This window comes from Alexandromys fortis, unplaced genomic scaffold (assembly GCF_014885135.2).
Source record: "Alexandromys fortis isolate MF-2015 unplaced genomic scaffold, M_Fortis_MF-2015_v1.1 scaffold_91, whole genome shotgun sequence".
NCBI classification, from domain to species: Eukaryota; Metazoa; Chordata; class Mammalia; order Rodentia; family Cricetidae; genus Alexandromys; species Alexandromys fortis.
Genome location: NW_026067968.1, coordinates 6909011 through 6930317, shown reverse-complemented (window position 1 = coordinate 6930317; position 21307 = coordinate 6909011). Strand labels below are relative to the sequence as shown.

Here is a 21307-nt window from a genome sequence, read left to right as displayed (position 1 = left end):
TTAATTGTAGCCGTGGGTGGCTTGGAACTCTCAGAAACCACCCTAGTGTAGAGATTACAGGTGTGTGCCACCAGGCCCCTCCTGACAGGATACTATCTGTCAGGCTTTGTGCTAGCCATTTCCTGGACTTCGGTATTTAAGAACCAAGCAATTAAAGTCTCTAAATGTGGAAAGGCAACAGCTTGCTGTGCTGAGAATCAAGGCACCTAGACTACAGTCTTGTTGGCTCATCTTCAACTGAGGAAAGGGTGTTAGTTAGATTATTGCTAGTCTGACTGTGAGATTTGAAGTCTGATTTAAGTATTCTCCAAGTATTTGTTGAATTGAACACCTTTAAAAGGATTAAGAAGGAAATAATCACTTACATGATTACTAACTCAAATTAGCAACACAAAAAAGTTTCTTGTTTCATACACATGTAAACATTAGGTTTTTTTTTTTTTTTTTTTTTTTTTTTTAAATTGAAGCATAGGGGAGATAGAGGCAGGTTCCAGGACAGCCAGGGCTATATAGAGAAACTCTCCCCCCCAAAAAAAAAAAGATGGGGGGGGGAAACAAACAACAACAACAAGACGAAAAGAAATTAAAGCATAGTATAGTCTCAAATTTGCTGCCTAAAATGTGTGATTTTCTTTTAATGGACTAGTATGAAGGCTACCTTTTATTTTTGTGTTGGAATATGGATCCTCACATGAGCATCCTGAGTGCTGAACCAATAATAGCTTGTGAACTATTTTTGAGCTCAGAAGAGACAGAAAAGTATTCTGTGGTATAGAAAAGGCTAAGACAAAGAGAAAGGTGGTCTGCCGTCAGTCTGTTTCCCTCTATAGAAACAGCAGAGGCTTTCACGTTAGGCAGCAGCACTTCCCTGTGTTTATTGAACTGAGGAGTGACTTGACCTTGGTCTGGTGGGAACGGAAGGGCGTTTTTACAGTTTCTGTGCTTGCTTCTTTGACCTGCCCCTTAGTGGAATGATGCAGGGTTTTCTGCCCTTTCTCACTCCCTTCCCTAGTTGTTAAATTCTATACTGCTGGCAGTTATAAGGGCTACTCAGAGCCTGGAAGCAGTGGCTTCAATGGAGCAAGTGCAGCCTTTCTGAACTGTTACAATTAGTTGTGCCTGGAATGAGCATTGATCATTCATTCATTTAGTCATTTATTTATCATTCATATATACCCCAGCAATGCATGGGCAGCCGTTTATGGGAGTTTTCCAGTTGTTCCTATCCTGGGCAGTCCTAGATGCTTGTGTTATTGTCATACCCAAGGTTCCACAGTCTTCCTTTATGCTGTCTTCCCAGTGTTTTTTGTACCTTCTTCTTCACCTTATCATGTGCACTCCAGTGAACATTGAACCTTCATAAAACGTTCTCAGATTTCTCTTTGTAAAGTAATAAATAAAAATTTTAGTTATTCTCTTTGAGTGTGACACACATGCACGTGTGCATTTTCACATGCTACAGCATATATGTGTAGGTCACACTTGAAGGTATCAGTTTTCTCTTACCATCTGGGTCCTGGAAATAGAGCTCAGGCCTTCAGACTTGGTGGCAAGCACCTTCACCTACTGAGAAGAAAAATTGCTCTGTGGATAAATCATTTGTTATAACTCCACAGAGTTGTACACACATACAAATACACACACAGTCTCTTCTCGTTTGTGGGCACATTTGTGTACATGGCACTTGAGTGCCACTTCTCATGTATTGTATATACGACAATAATAAGTAAATGGTTTTTAATAGGAGAGTTCCTGGAAGGGCATTGGATGGAAAGCCAAGCAGCATGGAGTTCACTTGAAAGGAACAGTTCTGGGGACCTTGGCAGTAGCGGTATTAAGGCTTTCTTTCTATAGTGTGTCCCTCTTTTTTTTTTATAAACACCAGTTAGCAAGATTGTCAGAACTTCATCACAGCCTCCCCCAGCTTCTTCCTCTTGTGGCATCTCTGGCACTCTGTCTTAGATTCTTACACTAGTTTATTCCTAAGAGGTATCTGTGCTTGTTCCGAATAGGCCTGTTCTTAGCAAAGCAGCCAGAATGATCAGGGAAATGTATGTCAAAATGTGCTGCTCTTAGAATCCTTCTGGACTTCCCATCAACCTCTTAGGAAAACCTGGCCTGTTCATCTCCTTCCTTCCTTCCTTCCTTCCTTCCTTCCTTCCTTCCTTCCTTCCTTCTTTTCTTTTCTTTTCTTTTCTTTTTTTTCAGTTCAGAAAAATCATGTAATTGACAAAGTTTATAAAAAAATTATAGTGCCAGACATAATTCTACTTATTTAATTGATTAACTTTTATTTCTTTGAGCTGCCAAGGACACAGTTGATGTTTGAAACTGGATATTTGTGTACATACCTTTGAGGTACTGGCGGTCTCTGCATTATCTAAGGTCTTTCTTTTTTTTAAGATTTATTTAGGGGCTGGAGAGATAGCTCAGCGGTTAAGAGAGAGTACTGGCTGCTCTTCCAGAGGTCCCAAGTTCAATTCCCAACAACCATATGGTGGCTCACAACCATCTGTAATGAGATCTGACTCCCTCCTCTGGCTTCCAGGCATATATGTAGGCAGAATGTTGTATACATAATAAATAAATACATAATTTATTTATTATGTATACAACATTCTGCCTGCACGCCAGAAGAGGGTGCCATTACAGATAGTTGTGAGCCACCATGTGATTGCTGGGAATTGAACTCAGGACCTCTGGAAGATCAGCCAGTGCTCTTTAACCTCTGAGCCATCTCTCCAGCCCCTCTTTTTGTTTGTTTGTTTGTTTGTTTGTTTTTGTTTTGTTTTGTTTTGTTTTAGACAGGGTTTCTCTGTATAACAACCCTGGCTCTCCTGGAACTCACTTAGTAGACCAGGCTGGCCTCAAACTCATAGAGATCCACCTGCCTCTGCCTCTTGAGTGCTGGGATTACTTGCCTGGCTTTCATCTCTTTACTTTCTGCTCCATCAAAGCTGGACTCGTTAGGGAGTTTCTTGCCTGGCCTTCATTTCTTCTCAGAGCCTTTACACTTTTTCTTTTGCATACTGTCCTTTCAGACTGTTGTCAAGGCTTACTCTGTCACCCACCTTCAGCAAAGCATTTCATTTTGGTGGGGGGACAGGGTCTTGTGTAGCTCAGGGTAGCTTTGAACTCTTTTTCCTCCTGCCTCTATCCTGAATGTTGGAATTATAGGCACACACCCCTATGCCTGGGTTCTGAGGTTTTCTCTAACCACCTTCTTTAACTAAAACTATTCCATTGCCCATCTGGTTTTTTGTTTGTTTGTTTGTTTGTTTGTTTGGGTTTTGTTTTTGGCTTTTTGAGACAGGGTTTGGCTGTCCTGGAACTAACTGTTGTAGACCAGGCTGGCCTCGAACTTACAGAGATCTGCTTTCCTCTGTCTCCCAAGTGCTGGGATTAAAGGCGTGCGTCACCACTGCCTGGCTGCCTATCTGTTTCACTTGCTCTATGTTTCCCCATAGTGCTTGGCATCACTGTATGCTATACTGTATGTATGTTTTACTGTGTCTTTCCCTCATCATAAAACAACTCACAGGGCCAGATCTTTGTTCAATTCATCAGTGCAGTCCACAGCACATTGTAAGTACTCAGAATATTTGTGGTACAAAAGCAGGTTGTTGTTGTGTTGTTGTTGTTGTTGTTGTTGTTGTTTTGAGTGAGCAGTGGCAAGAGGGATGTGCCACATAAAATAAGCGTGATCTCTGGCAGCTGAGTCCTGAGCAGAGGGGATGAATTGACTGTGAAGGCATCTCAATTGATGCCACCAGGATTTCTATGAGGCCCAAATGCATGTGTGTTTTATAGACACTGAGAAAAATGCTTAGCTTTCTCCTTTGTGAAAAAGTAGGGCTGCTTGTCTACCAACATTCAGCAGTTAACCATTCATGATACAGCTTTTTTGGAAGAACAGTAATTATAGCTATGTAATAATATGAAAACTCATGTGGCTATATGTTTTTTTCATATAAGTTGGAATATAGAATTTTCTCTTTAAAAGGAATGGGAATAAATTTCTGCAAATTGTTCATGGATTTTTCTTGAACTCGTAGCCATCCGTTTACCCCTGCTTCCTTTAGTGTGGGATTAAAAGCATCTATCAACATGCCCAGTAGTGCATGGGATTTATGAGGACCTCTGTTACCTTAGCAGACCCAGTCCTCAGGACTCGGGTCAGCTCCATGCATCAGCTTTGATGGTCACAGGCCTGTATTCCCAGTAACTTGGGAGCCTGAGGCAGGAGTTCAAGCTCAGGGCCTACTGGGCTGTGAGCATGTTCAAGGCCAGGCTGGGCCACTTAGTGAGACATTGACTTAAAATTTTAAAAGAGAACACAGGTAGAGGGCTTGCCTATGTCCTAGGTTTAGTTCTCAGAACTAAAGCAGAGTGCATTCCCAGAGTAGGAAGGCATCAGTGGCTTTCTCTCATTTCTGTTTTTCAGTGGGAAGTTTCTCTGAAGCAGTGAGGGCTGTTGGCTGTTTATAGTCATATTTAAAATGCTTTTCATTCAAAGCAATATATGCACATGATGCTATGAAGTGAGTTCTTTCATTTAAAGAAGTTTGGCTTTATGTTCCGAGCTGATAACTTTTGTATGAAACTTACTGTACAGTTTCATGGAAACGTTGAGCTTGTCTAGTTTGGCTTTGAAGTGATCGTGAGTTGTTTGAGAACTACTCAAGCATGTGTTCTGAAGCCAACTCTGGGTTAGCTCCTAGTCTCTGGTTCTTCCTCTTGTGACTTTGGACAGTTTGGCCTGCCGTTGGGTGGATTTCCCCAGAAATGGCCCACAGATTGTCGGGAGGGTTAAATGATGTAGCACAATTAGAAAATGAGGGCCTGCCCCCTTCAATAAGCACTAAAATGATAACAATAGTTTGTAATACTAATAAATGGCAGAATTCCTTTGGTCTTCGCTGTTGTTTGTTTTGTTTTGTTTGTTTATTTATTTATTTATTTTGGTTTTTCAAGGCTGGGTTTCCCTGTGTAGTCCTTGCTGTCTTGGAACAAGCTCTATAGACCAGACTGGCCTCTAACTCAGAGATCTGCCTCCCTCTGCCTCCCTCTGCCTCTGCTGGGATTAAAGGAGTGTGCCGCCATATCCGGTAGCAAAAGACCTTTGATGTTAGATATCCTGTTACAAATTTCATTCTTATTGTAAATACTTTATAGAATGTCTTGTCAGTATTATCAATATTTGGGAAAATTACAATTCTGTTATACCCTACTCTACACATAAAAATAATTTTCTTGAGTGTAAAATATTTATTTTGAAATTTTATTTTGAAGCTTCTGGGTCTTACTTTGTAAAGTTGATAACCAGGCTTAAGTAAGGGTGCCCCTCCTCCTGCTACTCCTCTTTTTCCTCTTTTTAACTCCCTCCAGATAGGGCCTCTCTGGTAGCCTTAGCTGTCCTAGAACTCACTCTGTAGACCAGACTGACCTCGAACCCACAGAGATCTACCTGTCACTGCCTCCTAAGTGCTAGAACTAAAGGCATGTCATTTTTTTTTTAATTTTATTTTTTTACTCTTGTTTATGTGGGTTGCTTTGCTGGTGTATAAGTTGGTGTATCTTGGCATGCTTGAGGAAGCCAGTAGAGGGCATCCATTTCCTGAGGTTGCTGTTTGTGAGCCACCATTTGGGGTTGGGAATCCAACCACAATCCTCTAGAAGAGCAGCGAGTGTTCTTAAACCACTGAACCATCTCTCCAGTCCCTTCTTATTTTAATATAACAAACTTTACAAATGAACCTGTTAAATTAGTATTTAGTCTTTATTTTCACAGTATATTCTTAATCCTATTGACAGTTGCTATTGAAAGTTGCTAACGCTGACTGCCCCTTATGGAACACACCTAATTAGGTAAAGCTTTATCCTGTCACTCGGTGGCAACCGTAGCATCTGTCTTGTTTCATGAGGTGTCTTATCACAGTTCTGTCATCAGTGCCCAGTGGAGTTTATCAAGGCCTCCAGGTCATCTGCTTAGGCATTTTCCCTGTGCAAACAGACAGGTACAGGCACTGGCGTGTGCTCCACACTGCACTCTTGATTAGTTTCTTATGATGAGAAACATTTAAAAACAATAGCTCACACACTTATAAGCAGATTCAAAGTGTTATGACTTTCAAGAGCCAGTGTACACCTAAAAGACAGTTAACAGTCTGTTGTAAAAATAAGAAGAAAGGATTTGGGATTTACTATTTCCTTTGGAAATTATGCCTTGGTTGTGTTGTGGATATACACCTGATTCTGTAAAAAGTACTCTTTAAGAGTACTGTTTTGGTAAATTTTTTTCTTATGCTAGGCCTTCATGCCTGCCAAGCATGCATTCTACCCCTGAGCTGTATATCCTTAGCTTAATTGTCTTTATTTTAAGCCCTGTTTTTCAACTAGGGAAAGGATTAATAGTGAATTTTTATGTTTGCAGACATGACAAAACAGGATTTGTGTTAACTGTAAATGCATGTTACAGAAAGGAAGAAATATATATTCAAAGAAATAATATAATTTGTTATTGTTAGAGAAAAGGTCTTGCTATGTAGCAAAGACTGGCTTCAAGTTCAGGATTCTCCTGTCTTAGTCCCCCGATAATTGGGAGCATGGGCCTGTTGTGCCATGCCCTACTAGAACAGTTTAAGCTGCTTCTGGGAGAGAAAAAAATACTGATAGGTTGGATTGCTATCACTACATATATATTGGTAACACCATACAATTCATCCTTTCAGTATATTCGAAGCTGTACAATTATTACCACTATTTATAATTGTTTGGTGTCTGCATCTCCCAAAGAAACCATGTTTTTTTATTCAGTATCACTTGCTATTTCTCATTCCCTGCAGCTCCTGGCAAGCAATATTCTGTTTCCTGTCTTTGTGAGTTGGTTTGTTCCAGGCATTTCATATGAATAGAATCATTCATTTAGTGACTTTTTTCATCTGACTTTATTTGCTCTCTTTTCAAGGGTTGTCTATGTTGTAACCTTCAGTCCATTTCTTTTTCTGGTCAAATAATGTTCTGAGTTCTAAGCATTTCAGTTATTCAACCATTTATAAGTTTGAGCTGTTGGAACTAGAGAAATAACTCAGCAGCTAAGAGCATTTGCTATGCTTTTTGAAGACAGCACCCACATCTTGTGTTCACAACGGCCTCTAACTCCAGCTCTAGGGATCTGTCAGTCCTTCTCTTCTGGCTTCTATAGGCATGAACACACAGGTAGCAGACACAGCAATAGAAGTAAAAATTTTTTAAAGTATTTTTGTAAGTTTGGGCTATTTCTATTTTGGGCTGTTACAAATGATACTGTGAGTTTGGGTTTATATGTAATGTACATATGTAATTCGCTTGGGTATTTGTGTATATAGATAAAATTACATATGAGGCAGGAATATAGTAAAATGATAGCATACTTGCCAGCTTGAGCCTTTGGTTTCATCCCCTGCACCACCAGAATAATCACAGGGCTGGACATGGGGGTACTTGCCTGTGGTTCCCTCCTCTTGGAATGCCAAGAAGGAGACCAGCCTGGACAACAGAGAGACCCAGTCTTAGCACCAACAAAAACCACTCAGGGGTGTATTTTTTTGAGTTTTATCTAACAGTGTGTAAAAAGAGGAAGTCTTAGTCTGAGATTTGTTGGTATACCTAATGTAAATTCTTCTTTTTAAAAAATATTTATTTATTTATTATGTATACAATATTCTGTCTGTGGTGCAGGCCAGAAGAGGGCACCAGACCTCACTACAGATGGTTGTGAGCCACCATGTGGTTGCTGGGAATTGAACTCAGGACCTTTGGAAGAGCAGGCAATGCTCTTAACCTCTGAGCCATCTCTCCAGCCCCCCTCATGTAAATTCTTGAAAAATCAAGAACATTAGTTAGAACATTTGTATGGTTTAGGTCAAATAATTTTCTGTTTTATTGTTGTGCTTAATTGGGGAAAATGCCATGATTCTTTGCTCTTATTCCCACACTGTATTACATGGGGAAAAGCTCACGGTATGCACTTGATAATTTTAAATAAAAATACTAGGTAAAAACCTGGCTAATTGAAACGTAAACAAATAATGGAAGATTATATAATCAAGAGAATAATTATTAAAACTTTCAGTGATTTTCTTTCTTTTTTTAAAATTTTAAAAGTTATTTTTATTTTATGTATGAGTGCTCTGCATGTATGCCTGTAGGCCAGAAGAGGGCATCAGATCCTATACCCTATGGTTGTGAGTCACCATGTGGGTGCTGGAATTGAACTCAGGAAGAGCAGCCAGTGCTCTTAACCACCGAGCCATCTCTCTAGCCCTTTCTGTTTTTGATTTTGAAGCACTGGCGAAGTGATTTGGAGAACTGGTTCAGAGTGTCTTAACTTTGGAGTCAGGCAGTGAGTTAAGTTCTTTCTCTAGTATTTGTTAGCTCCATAACTTGGTCATATTATTTAACCTCTCCAAGTCCCTTTTCCTAATGTGTAAAGTGAAGAGTAGTAGCTGTAAGGCAGAGGAAGCACAGAAATTGAGGATGTGAAAAACCCACAGAACCATACTAAGAAGACTGAAAACTAGTGGTAGCAGTGATTTTCCTAGTGCAGCGACTCTTCCTTTAGTTTTATGCATGTTCTGTTGTGTTTTTAGAGACTATCCTAGCACTTTTTTCAAAGTATTGGACCATGGTATACACTAAAAAACACTTTATAAGGTGACCTAGTTCTTACACATGTATCCCCCCACCCCATACACTTCTACATGTGGTCAAAATGTCTGCATGTATTCTAGCCAGATTTATATACTGTTGTTTTTATTTTAAGTTAAAGACTGTTTTACATCAATTTTAGGAATGCAAAAAATGAAACAGAAACTAATTTTTCCTCCCCTGCTTCCTGGTCCTCCCCCGCAGACCTCCTCTTGTACTTACTTATTACCAATAAAGTGTATTACTATGATCCATCTGTTATAATGATGGACCAGTGCTGACCAGTTTCGGTTGCCTGAGGTTCTTAGGTGATGCCAGGCTTCACTCGTGGTGGTGTACAGTTTTCTGTGATGAGCCCACACTTCTAGTGTCATTCAGAACAACTTTGTTGCCCTAAAAGCCTTGCTCAGGTCTTGCTTTCCCAACCATAGCCAGTCCTGGCTCTATTGTTTTGCTTTTCTAGAATCTCATGTAACTACATGAGAATCCCACAGAATATAAATAGCCTTTCTGACCAGTTACACCCAGCAGCTTATAGTTAGGGATCTTCCTTGTCATTTCGTGATTTGATGGCACATACCCTTTTATTGCTTAATAATACTCCATTATCTGAATATATCACAATTTGTTAATCCAGTCATCTACTTAAGGATGAATGATTATTTCCATCTTGGTTATTTCCAAATTTTGGCAATTTTGAGAACTGTTACAGGCATTTGTATGGAAATAAATTTTCAGTTTGTTTAAGTGAATGCCACGAATGTTCATGCTTGCTAAATCATGTGGGAAAAGTGTTTTTGAGGAGAAGTTTTGAGACACTGTATCTAGACAGGCCTGGAACTTAACTTTGTAGTCCAGGCTGGTCTTGAACTTATAGCACAATCTTCCTGCATCATCAGCCTCCCAAGTGCTACAGTCTTTTTCCAAAGTGGCTATAGCATAATCTACTACTGAGTTTCTTTTGCCCATTGCCTTAATTGGTGATGTGAGAAGATTTGAAGGACTGTCTTAGTTTGTGTTTTACTGCTGTGAAGAGACACCATGACCACAACAACTTTTATAAGAAAACATTTAATTTAGGGGGTGTGCTTACAGTTTCAGAGGTTCAGTCAGTCCATTATCATCATGACAGGGAACATGGTGTATGCAGGCAGATGTGGTACTAGAGAAAGAACTGAAAATCCTACATCTCGCAGGGAACAGGAAGTCAACTGACACAGTGGGCAGTATAGGAAACCTCAAAGCCCACCCCCATAGTGACACACTTCCTCCAACAAGACCATACCCACTCCAACAAAGCCACTCCCTGTGAAATTATGGGGGCCAGTTACTTTCAAACTACCACAAGGACTATTGAGGATTTAATGTTAGGGTTGTTGAACAGACTGGTATTTGTATGCCAGTGTTTTGCCTTTGGCCATTTTGATAGGTGAGCAGTGTATCTCATTGTTTTGATAACAGTTTCCTTATGACCTGTGATGATGAACATCTTTATATATGATATATGGCATTTCTATGTTGTTTTTGCTCAGATGTCTGTTTACATCATTTGTCCATTTGGAAAAGTATGTGGTTTCTATATTGAATTTTAAGAAATTTCTATATTTATGATGTAAGTCCTTTATCACCTGTACACTTTGTAGATATCTTCTCAGTCTGAGACCTGTCTTTTCATTTTCTTTTTAAGATTTTTGTTTGTTTGTTTGCTTGCTGGTTTTTTGAGACAGGTTACTCTGTGTAACAGCCTTGACTGTCTTGGAACTGACTTTGTAAATCAGGCTGGCCTTAAAATCAGGGATCTGCCTTCCTTTGACTCCGGAGTACACCACCACTGCCTGGAAAGATTTATTTTTTTATTTATATATATGTTCATGTGATATGTGCCACATGAGTGCAGGTGTCCATAGAAACCAGAAAAGGGGTCTTTGGGTCCCTTGAAACTAGAGTTATAGGGGGCTGCAAACCACCTTATGTGGGTTCTAGGAATTGAACCTGGGTCTTCTCTAAGAGTGACAAGTGCCCTTAACCACTGAGCCATCTCTTGAGACCTCTTCATTTTCTTTTTTGTTTGTTTGTTTTTGTTTTTTGAGACAGGGTTTCTCTGTAGCTATGGAGCCTGTCCTGGATCTAGCTCTTGTAGACCAGGCTGGTCTCGAACTCACAGAGATCCACCTGCTTCTGCCTCCGAAGTGCTGGGATTAAAGGCATCCACCACCACTACCCAGCTCCATTTTCTTTTTTTTAAATGATTTATTTATTCTTATTTTATGTGTGTCTGTGTGAGGGTGTCAGATTCCCTGGAACTGGAGCTACAGGCAGCTGTGAACTGCCATGTAGGTGCTTGGAATTGAACCAGGGTCCTCTGGAAGAGCAGACAGTACTCTTAACTGCTGAGCCATCTCTCCAGTCCCTCTCTTCATTTTTTCAATGCTGCTTTATATTGTTTTGTTAAAAGGAAAATTGAGTCAGAAGGAAATAAAAGAGGAGAATAGGGAAGATAAAGGTAAATTTTTTCATGGAGAGAATTTATTTGTACACTGTGTGTGAGAGGGAGGGAGGGAAGAGGGAAGAAGAGAGATGGAAACAGGGCAGTTTTTTGGGGGGGTCAGCAGAAGGTCAGAAGGACAGAAGAGGATAATGGGGTGAATATGAGTAAACCACAATATACATGAATGTAAATGTTACAGTGAAACACATTATTTGTACATTAAGTACAAATAAGTAAATTGTTCCTGATTGGCTGATTTTCCAGCTCATTGACAGTCTGTCCTACAGTGTAATGCTTAGCCCAAGTTTGGCTTCTGTAATAGACATAGAGAAGGATGATGCCTATAAAGTGATTGTCATTTCTCAACACTGGTGAGAAAGAGTGCCAAAATATGTATACATACTCCTTTACAGTCTAAACTATCACTAAGTTTTGAACCCTTGTTGTGGACTATCTAGGCTTTATGGAAAGTTGTATACTCAAGTTTGGCATTCCTAGTAGGTTTCAGGTGAGTCTCAAATGGTGTGATTTTAAATACAAAAGGAACTGAGTGAATGAGGTGAAGGGGGCACTGTTAATGTGGTATTCTTGGGAATAATGTATACCAGATTTTGCCAGTTCAGATTGGTAAAGTGAAATTTTTATAGGATAGAATGTGTGTATACATAAATGATGTGTATTTTTAAAAAAATGTAACCTGGCCTGCCTTCAGATTCACTAAGTAGCCAGGGATGAGCTTTGCCTTCCCACACCAACACCCAAGTGCTGGGATCACAGGTGTGTACCACCATATCTGGTATAGAACACATTTTTAGTGTTCAATACTTAAATAAAAACAGTGCTATTACCTTAGTGATAGGGCTAGTGAGAACCTAATATTAGAACTCTTTAATGGATTAGATGCTATGTAAGTGTTTAAACATATCTGTTTCTAAAGAGGTGAAGTGCACCTTTCAGACTTTAAGCTTACTTATTTTGAAGTTGCTCAACATTTTATGAAGGCCCATTCTTCCTTTAAAATGTGATCAATTTCCAGTCATAATTACATCTTTTTTAAAAGTTGAAATGGTTCTCATGTAGACTAGACCGTACTCAAATTCTCTATGTAGCTGGGGCCAGCCCTGAACTCCTGATCTTCCTGCTTTAACTTGCTGAATACATTACCACACCTGACTTACCTCTTGTTCAGAGTTATTCCAAATGTGGAATTGCTCCCTCTTGCCATGCAGCGCCACCTTGTGGGAAGATGGAATTTGACTAGAGGCCTCCAGATGTATGAGGGAATCTGCCAAAAATTATGTTCTTGTGTTAATCATGTCTTCCGGCTTTCACCTTGACACTTTCCTTCTGTTACGTGGAGTAACGCAGTAGGTAAAGGGCTAAAGATTCTCTTGTCCTTTGTGAAGAAGCCTTGAAGATGAAAAGGCAGTCAAGCACATATCCTTCAGACTTGACAGTCCTATAAAAAAATCATACAATTGAAACTTGTATAGTTTGTACTTTGTGCCTGGTCCTGATTCTGGTACTAATGACACAGCTGAAGACTGACCAGGATCCCTGTTTTCAGGAAGCAGGAAATAAGCAATTGAACTGCTCCCTGTGTCAAGAGAATGGAGCTCCTTTAGATAGGTCTGTTAGGGAAAGCTTCTCTGTTAAGTGCTGGAAGAAGAGGCTGTTCCCGCTGTGAGTAGCTGAGTGCAGTGCCCTAACCAAACAGCCGATGACCTACCGGGTGAGAGTGACAAGGCCAGGAGGCTGGAATGAGGAATGAAGAGCACGATTTGGTATCAGAGCAGTGTGTGTGTAGACAAAGTTATGTGTGGACAAGGAAGAGTGCACAAAGCTAAGCCTGAGCAGAGGTGCTGCCTTAGGCTTCAGTAGTAACAGTGGTGATACGTCTAGAGACCGAGTGTGGTTTTTGTTTGTCTTTTTCTTTTTTAAAAAAAATTATTATTTATGTGTATGATGAGTGTTTGTCTTCGTGTGTGTGTGTATGTGTGCACAGTATATGCAGGAAACTTCAGAGACCAGAAGAGGGTATCAGATATCCTGGAACTGGAGTTTAAACACTTGTTAAATGCCATGTGGATGCTAGGAATTCAATCTAGATCTTCTGTGAGAGCAGCAAGTTCCCTTAACTGCTGAATCATCTCTCCAGTCTACATTTCTGAGGTTTTAAATCAGTACATAGAGTCATAGCATGTCAGACCCAGAAGGAGCTTAGAGTCAGCCCTCTGGCACATGGAAAGCTAAGGGTCTTTCTGATGGCTGTGTTATCATTGATAGCCATGAAACCCTGGCAGATGAGAGACAGATATGCCATGTGGAGAGAGCTTGAACATAGAGTTTATTTAGTGGGTACTGAGAATGGCATAAGAATGAGGGATTATGGAGGGGAGAGGGAAAGAGAGAAAAGGGGATAGAAAAAGAAGAACGAGAAGGGAGAGAAGAAAGAAGAGGGGAAAAGGAGAAGGGAGTGAGGCAGTAATTAACCTCTTCAGTAGAGGGAGAGATAGAGAGCGAGAGAGCGAAAGAGAGAGAGAGAGAGAGAGACAGAGAGAGAGAGACAGAGAGAGAGGGAGGGAGGGAGTATGAATGTGGGCTGGAGGTGGGGAGAGAAGTGGGGGGGGATTGGGAGTAGGTGGGGCTTGTCTCTTAAAGGGACAGGGTACCCAGGTGACAGGCCAGGCCAGCAGATTTATTTTTACAACAGGCTGTCCACCCCCAACTTGGTAGATCCTTTCCATGACTTCTATAAGCTCCTTACTACCCATTAAGCTACTAACTTTTCTTTTCTTTTCTTTTCTTTTCTTTTCTTTCCTTTCCTTTCCTTTTCTTTCCTTTCCTTTCCTTTTCTTTTGTCTTCTTCATATCAATTATCTGTGCTATTCCACAATTCCTTTTCCACTAGGAAGTGGAAGTAGGAGGAGTCTAAAGCTTTGCCTGAACAGAGTCAGAGCCCTTGCCTTGAAAGAATATTCCCAGAGTTACTGCTGAGAATTGAGAATGAGAAATAAAGCCTTTTCCAGCAGTGGCAGCAAAATCAGCACACAGCAAATGAGAGAGCTTGAGTGTCTCATTTGAGGGTTTGTGCTACATAAGAATTGATTGCCTTTTCTTAAAGTTGTGTAGAACCCACTTTGTAAAACAGCTTTCTGAGGTACAGTTTGTATGCTGTAAATTTAGCCTATTTTAGGCCGGATAGTGTAGCCTTTAATCCCAGCAGAAGCGGGTGGATCTCTGGGAGTTTGAAGTCAACCTGGTCTACATAGTGAGAACCTATCTCAAAAACAAATGAATAAATAAATAAACAGACAAGTAAATAATGCCTGTTTTTTTTTGTTTGTTTTTAATAATGCCTGTTTTAAGTGAACAATTCTGCAATCTTCAGCAAATATGCAAAGCTGTGGAACCATTGCCACAATCTAATCATTTTAAAACTTTTCTGTCACTATTGAGTCCCTCAATAGATTTGACTGTTGTGGACATAAACAGAATCATATACTATGTGTGGTTTTGTTTTGTTTTTTGTTTCTGACCTTTTCCATTTATATAATGTGTTCAGAATTCATCCGTGACAGTCTGTTGTGTGGTAGGCCACATTTTCTTGTTGGTGGTCAGTTGGCAGACATTTGAGTTGTTTCTTCTTTGGTTATTATGAATGAACAAAGCTGCCATGAGATTTCTATGGAATGCTTTGTGTGGACAGATATTACTCCTCTCAGTGGGTACTCAGAGTGGTATTGCTGGGCCATGTCATTAATCTGTGCTTTGTATTGTAAGGAACTGCTGCTGCATTGTTATTCAGAATGGCTGTACCATTATACATATCCACCACGAGTGTGCAGGTTTCCTGTTTCTTCACATCTTTGTTAACATTTGTTAGTATTGTCTCTTGATTATAGACATGCTCCTGTTTTTATGTCTTCGTACATGTACATATGTGTGGGTTCACGCACCTATGTATTTTTGTTTGATTTTTGGTTTTTTTTTTTTGTTTGTTTGTTTGTTTTGTTTTTTTGAGACAAGGTTTCTCTGTAGCTTTGGAGCCTGTCCTGGAACTAGCTCTTGTAGACCAGGCTGGCCTCGAACTCACAGAGATCCACTTGCCTCTGCCTCGGAAGTGCTGGGATTAAAGGCGTGCGCCACCATCACCTGGCCTGTGTATGTTTATGTTGATATGTTCATATGTGTGGGTGCATGGTGCCTTTGTATGTGTTTATGAAATATGTTCATGTGTGGGATTGTGTGTGTGTGTGTGTGTGTGTGTGTAGGCAGGTGGGCCAGAGGGTGTTCTTCTTGGAATGCCATCCAATTTTTTAGTTTGTTTTGAGACAAGATTTCCCTATGCAGCCCTAACTGTCCTGGAATTCTTAGAAATACTTTTGCCTCTGCCTCCAGAGTACTGGGAATAAAGGCATGTGCCAACACACCTGGCCCACCTTGGTTTTTGAAGCACTGTCTGTTGTTTGGCTGCAAGTCCCAGTATTTCAGGAGTCATCACCTCCTTAGTACTGGATTACAAATATGCTACCATGCCCAATTATTTATGTGGGGTCTGAGTATCTAATTCAGGTCCTTGTGTTTACAAGGCAAGCATTTTATTGACTAATCTATCTTCCCAGACCAGTTCCTACTTTTTGGAGTGTGTGTGTGTGTGTGTGTGTACGGACGCGCGCACGCACATGCATGTGCCATGTGTACATAAGGAGGTTGGAGGACAATTTTGGGGAATCTGTTCTTCCACCATGTAGTCCTCCATGTTAAACATGGGATTGAACTCAGATCATTGAACTTGGCAGAAAGTGCCTTTATCACTGAACCATCTCAACAGTCTGGAATGTGATTTTTTTTTAAGAGTTTTAATTTTATGTGTGAGAGTGAGTATATGAGTGTTCTGCTTATATGCATGCCTGTGTACTGCACACATGCCTGGTGCCCACAGAGGTCAGAAGAAGGCATTGAATCCCCTGGGTCTGGAGTTGTGAACAGATGTAAGCTGATATGTGTGTGCTGACAATCAAATCTAGATCCTCTGCAAGAAAATCAAGTGTACTTAACTGCTAAGCCATCCCTCAGTCCTGCAACTGTGTTTGCTAACATAAACAGTTAAAAATAATGAGCTCTTTATATGAGGAATCTAAACTGTGATTCTAATCTTCTCTCTCACAGATGATATTAACCGTGTTCTTGAGCAACAATGAACAGATTTTAACAGAAGTTCCTATAACACCAGAAACCACCTGTCGAGATGTTGTAGAATTCTGCAAGGAACCTGGAGAGGGCAGTTGCCACCTGGCCGAAGTGTGGAGGGGAAGTGGTATGTTAAACTATCCAATGGTGGCTACGTACAACTCAGTATGCTCAAATGAAAACATTGCTGTGGCTCCCAGTTATCTGTAGTGGGAAGGAGCTGAGTAATGAAAAGAAAAACAACTGTAGAATAGGGGTTAAGGTTCTGTAACCTGTGACTAGTGGTGTGTGTGGGCTTGTGTGCCACAACATGCTTGTGAGGTCAGAGGACAACTTTCAGGGGTGAGTTTTATATTTTATAATGTGGGTTCTATGGACTAAACTCAAATCAGGCTTGGTAGCAAGCACCTTTACCAGCTGAGCTGCCTTGTTGACTCATCAGCAGCTCTTCTTAATTTTATTTTTATGTGCATTATGTTGTATTTTATGGTTCTGGGGATGGAACCCAGGACCTTACAAATGCTCAGTATACACCCTGCCACTGAGCTATATACCTCAACTCTGTCCAACAACTTTTTTCCCTTCTAATAATGTCAGGAAGACAGCATAGAATAGGGGTTAAGGTTCTGTAACCTGTGACTAGTGGTGTGTGTGGGCTTGTGTGCCACAACATGCTTATAAATGGTAACTCCTCTGCGAATAGTATTAAACTGAGACTAGGAAGACCCTGTCCCTTATGGTGAAAGACTTGCTAGCAAGCAGACAGAGAAAATTCTCAAATATAATGATTGCAGAATGCAGGGAATTCTTCAAAGCTGGGCGTGTTGGTGCATACCTGTATCCTATAATTCTAGCACTCAAGGTAAAGGATCAGGTGTTGAAGGTTATGCTCTTCTACATAGTGAGTTTGCAGCCAGGCTAGGCTACATGAAACCCCATCTTTAAAAAAAAAAAGTAAAAATTAAAATAAAGAAGTGATTGAATTTAGAAAGAAGGTCGCAGACCCCCTCATGTGAGGTCCCAGTACCTAGAGAGCTGGAAAGAAGTGTAGATTTTAAATAGGGAACGGCATTATGAAAACAGTGCTCAGAGGGGGTGTCTGATAACTGAGGAATGGATACTAAGAGAATGATCAACTGGACCATATTGGTTTTAGGATGATAAAAAGCTAAATGTCCAAATCGAAATGTTTAAAGAATCCTTAAAGACAATCAAGTATTGTTTGTTTGTTTGCGGGAGGGTGGTTGAGACAGGGTTTCTCTGTATAATAGCTCTGGCTGTCCTGGAACTCGCTCTGTAGACCAGACTGGCCTTGAACCCAACAGAGATCCATCTGCTTCTGCCTCCCAAGCACACATGAAAGGGATTAAAGGTGTGTGCTACCACTGCCCAGCCAGGGCAAATATTTTTAAAACTCTTGTTTATGGACCTGTATATATAAAAATGTCACTTTTGAAACTAAAAGTATGGTGTGAAATTTACTTTTTTTAATGTTCAACTTGTACTTGTTTTTTTTTAATATACTCAATTCTGAGTTAAGCTTGGACTAATAAGCACACATAGATTTCATTTCATACAAGATAGAACCGTAGCTATCTATACCCTGGTGTTGGCTAAGTAAGGCAGAGCTTTCCTACTTAACCTACTTAGGTTGTTGAGACAACAACTTCTGTCAGATGTTCAAAAAATAAGTTATCATGTGCAGTGTGCTGTAGCTCATCGGGTTACTTAGAGTAATTTTATTTTAAAAATAATCAATTCTGGACTAGAGTGATGGCCCAATAAAGCGCTTAATTTCTTTTTTTTTTAAATATTTATTTATTTATTTATGTGTGCAATATTCTTCCTGTGTGTATGCCTGAAGGCCAGAAGAGGGCACCATTACAGATGGTTGTGAGCCACCATGTGGTTGCTGGGAATTGAACTCAGGACCTTTGGAAGAGCAGGCAATGCTCTTAACCGCTGAGCCATCTCTCCAGCCCGCGCTTAATTTCTTTTAAGTACAGAGGACACAGGTTTGGTTCCCTGCACACACACAGTGGCTCACAACCTCTATCATTCAGGCCTCAGTGGATTTAGTGCCCTCTTTTGGCCTCTAAGGATACCAGGTACATAACTAGTAGTGTACATACATACAGGCAAAGATTCATACACATCAAATAAATACATATTTTCAAAAATCAGCAGTTTAAACTAAAGAGTGGTGTTACCATCTGTAACCTGAGCACTTAGAAGACTGAAGCAGGAGGGTCATGGGGTTAAAAGCAATCTGAACTACAAAATGATACACTGTCTCCACAACCAAAACAGTTAAGATGATGGTAAGAAGAAATAATAATAACAATGACTATAATATTAAAACAAACTAAAGTTAGGAAGCTAGGAAAAGAAAATCTGAGGAGTTAGATGGGCAGGAATGAAGAAATGTGGGGATCAGTAAAACTAGAAGTTTTATTTTTCTGATAATAAAATAGACAAATAGATGAATGTTTGAGATTAAGTATGTGAACAGTGAAAAGGAAACATACCCACAACACCGAAGAGGTTTGACACCAGTGCAGTCTATGAACTGGGCAGTGAAGTTTATGTTAGATGAACTATCATCCCACAGAATTTTAGTAAGCACCTGATGCATACTGGGTACGGCCTTATTCTTTGAAGGGGACTATTAGTCGGAGCCAAGATTCACATTCCCATGGAACCTATATTCTAGCAGGAGCCAGGTAATAAATTAACTGCTGGTGAGTATATACACTTTGAAAAGAAAATAATAGATTGTGATATTGCCTTTACTTAAAATGAGTAAAGCAAAAGGAAACATGACCATAAAATAAGATTGAGTTTAGATTGTTCTTGCCCTCCAGAGATGTTGTTAAGGGTGATCGGGATGGGGGACAGTAGCTCCACACTGTTACTTTACAGTCTTAGGGGGTCCCATATCTTTTTAAGGAGTTGGATAAAATTGAATCCTTGGCATCAACACAGAAAAGAATTTCTATATCAAACCAAGGTGAAATTTATTAAATATACTTCAATACAGATTTTGAGCAGATTTTAAGAGAAAGAACAGTGCTCAGGAAGAAGGCGTCCCCTGGAGGTGTAAGTGTGGTCTTCTCTGAGAATCGTATTTCGTTGTCTTTACAGTCGTCATTTAAACGCTTTGTGCGGGTTTTGAATCTGTTATCTTGTTTGGTTGCCATTTTGAGACAGGGTCTTATACTTTGTAACCCTCCTTGGCTTGGAACTCATATAACTCTTCCTGCCTCTACCTCCTGAGTTTTGGGATTAAAGACATGTGCCACCACATACTGCCAGATGCTATGATCTTAAAAGGGTTGCTAGAAAACCTAAGTGAGATCACTGGCTAGTTCCTGAGGGGCTCCTGACAGGATTACAGTTGCTATGGTTAAGCTCTTGGTCACTGCAAGCAGAAGATAGGTCATTTTTAAATGTAACAATGTTAGTAATTTTGAGATTCCCAGAAAATGTCCAGAGAGGAGTAAGACCCTTCCCAGAGTCATTTCAGGTCATAAGCCTGATTGGTTGGCATTTTAATGTAAACTGTATGAAAAGCACCATCTCTGTGTGGACCCTTCATAGCCGATGTTCATTTGCTGTGATTCTTCCTCTTAGCTGGTGAGGGACTTCAGCTAGACTCAAGGTGGGAAGCTCCTTTCCCTTCCCATGTCCCTGTAATTTTCCCCAACTTTTATACTTTCAGAGAACAAATCATCCCCACTTGATAATAAGAAAAGTCAAATAGGAAGAGATGACCACCTAATTTATTTTATGAGCAAGTATAAATTCTACACCAAAACTGAACACGAGTGCAAGGAGAGTGTAGGCTAATCTTAGCTTGAGTGCATTGAGGCAGTGTCTCACAAGCCCAGGTAGACTTCAGACTCCCTGTGGCAGACTGACCTTGAATTTTGTCTGTTGTTTGTTTGAAACAAGGTCTCTCCTCCTACCCCAGGCTGTGCTGCACTCTGCAAACCAGGCTGACCTCACACTCAGAGGTCTTCCTGCCTCTGCCTCCCAAGTACAGGGATTAAAGACATGCACCACCATGCCTAGCTATGGGGCTATTATTCAAACCACCACAGACAGAAAAATCAGTACACAAAGGTATGAGGTTTCCCAAACTGTATATGTATAAGGAGGTAGGGCTTTAGGCAAAAATCTTACTTTTGAAAAAAGATCTTAACAAATTGCTGATAAAATACATGTGGGAGCAAAGGATCAAGAAATGTAAGATGGTTTTTTTGAAACTCAGCTTTGTGATGAGAATTGAATTACTAGGTTTGCTGTCCTACTATATAGTACTAATAATAGTTGAATGACCTTGGGACGATTGATTATTCAAGTAGGAAAAAATAAAGTCAGGGGGCTGGAGAGATGGCTCAGAGGTTAAGAACATTGCCTGCTCTTCCAAAGGTCCTGAGTTCAATTCTCGGCAACCACATGGTGGCTCACAACCATCTGTAATGGGGTCTGGTGCCCGCTTCTGGCCTTCAAGCATACACACAGACAGAATATTGTATACATAATAAATAAATAAATAATAAAAATTGTGTCAGATCTTTATTACATATATAGAAATAAATCCACTAAGATCAATACTTTAAAATGCTTTAAGAATTTTAGAAAAAGCCGGGCGATGGTGGCGCATGCCTTTAATCCCAGCACTCGGGAGGCAGAGGCAGGCGGATCTCTGTGAGTTCGAGACCAGCCTGGTCTACAGAGCTAGTTCCAGGACAGGCTCCAAAGCCACAGAGAAACCCTGTCTCGAAAAACCAAAAAAAAAGTGGGGATCTTCATGAGTGGACTATACCTCAAACTGTCTGCAGATACTCCTCTCCAGTACAAAGGGGAAAAGTCTATTTAAATTCAGCATTATCTTTTTCCCCATCTTCATGTGTATATTGTATGTGTCTCGTG

General features: G+C 40.3%; 1 protein-coding gene across 5 annotated transcripts in view; it reads left to right on the top strand.

Moving 5' to 3' along the window:
* Ppp1r13b (protein phosphatase 1 regulatory subunit 13B) overlaps window positions 1-21307 on the top strand; it is a 77269-nt gene that overhangs the window by 17377 nt on the left and 38585 nt on the right. For all 5 annotated transcript variants that reach the window (XM_050154657.1, XM_050154659.1, XM_050154660.1 and 2 more), the window contains exon 2: window positions 16349-16496. In XM_050154657.1, the coding sequence (XP_050010614.1) occupies window positions 16349-16496 (148 nt within the window). The remainder of the gene's footprint in view (window positions 1-16348; window positions 16497-21307) is intronic.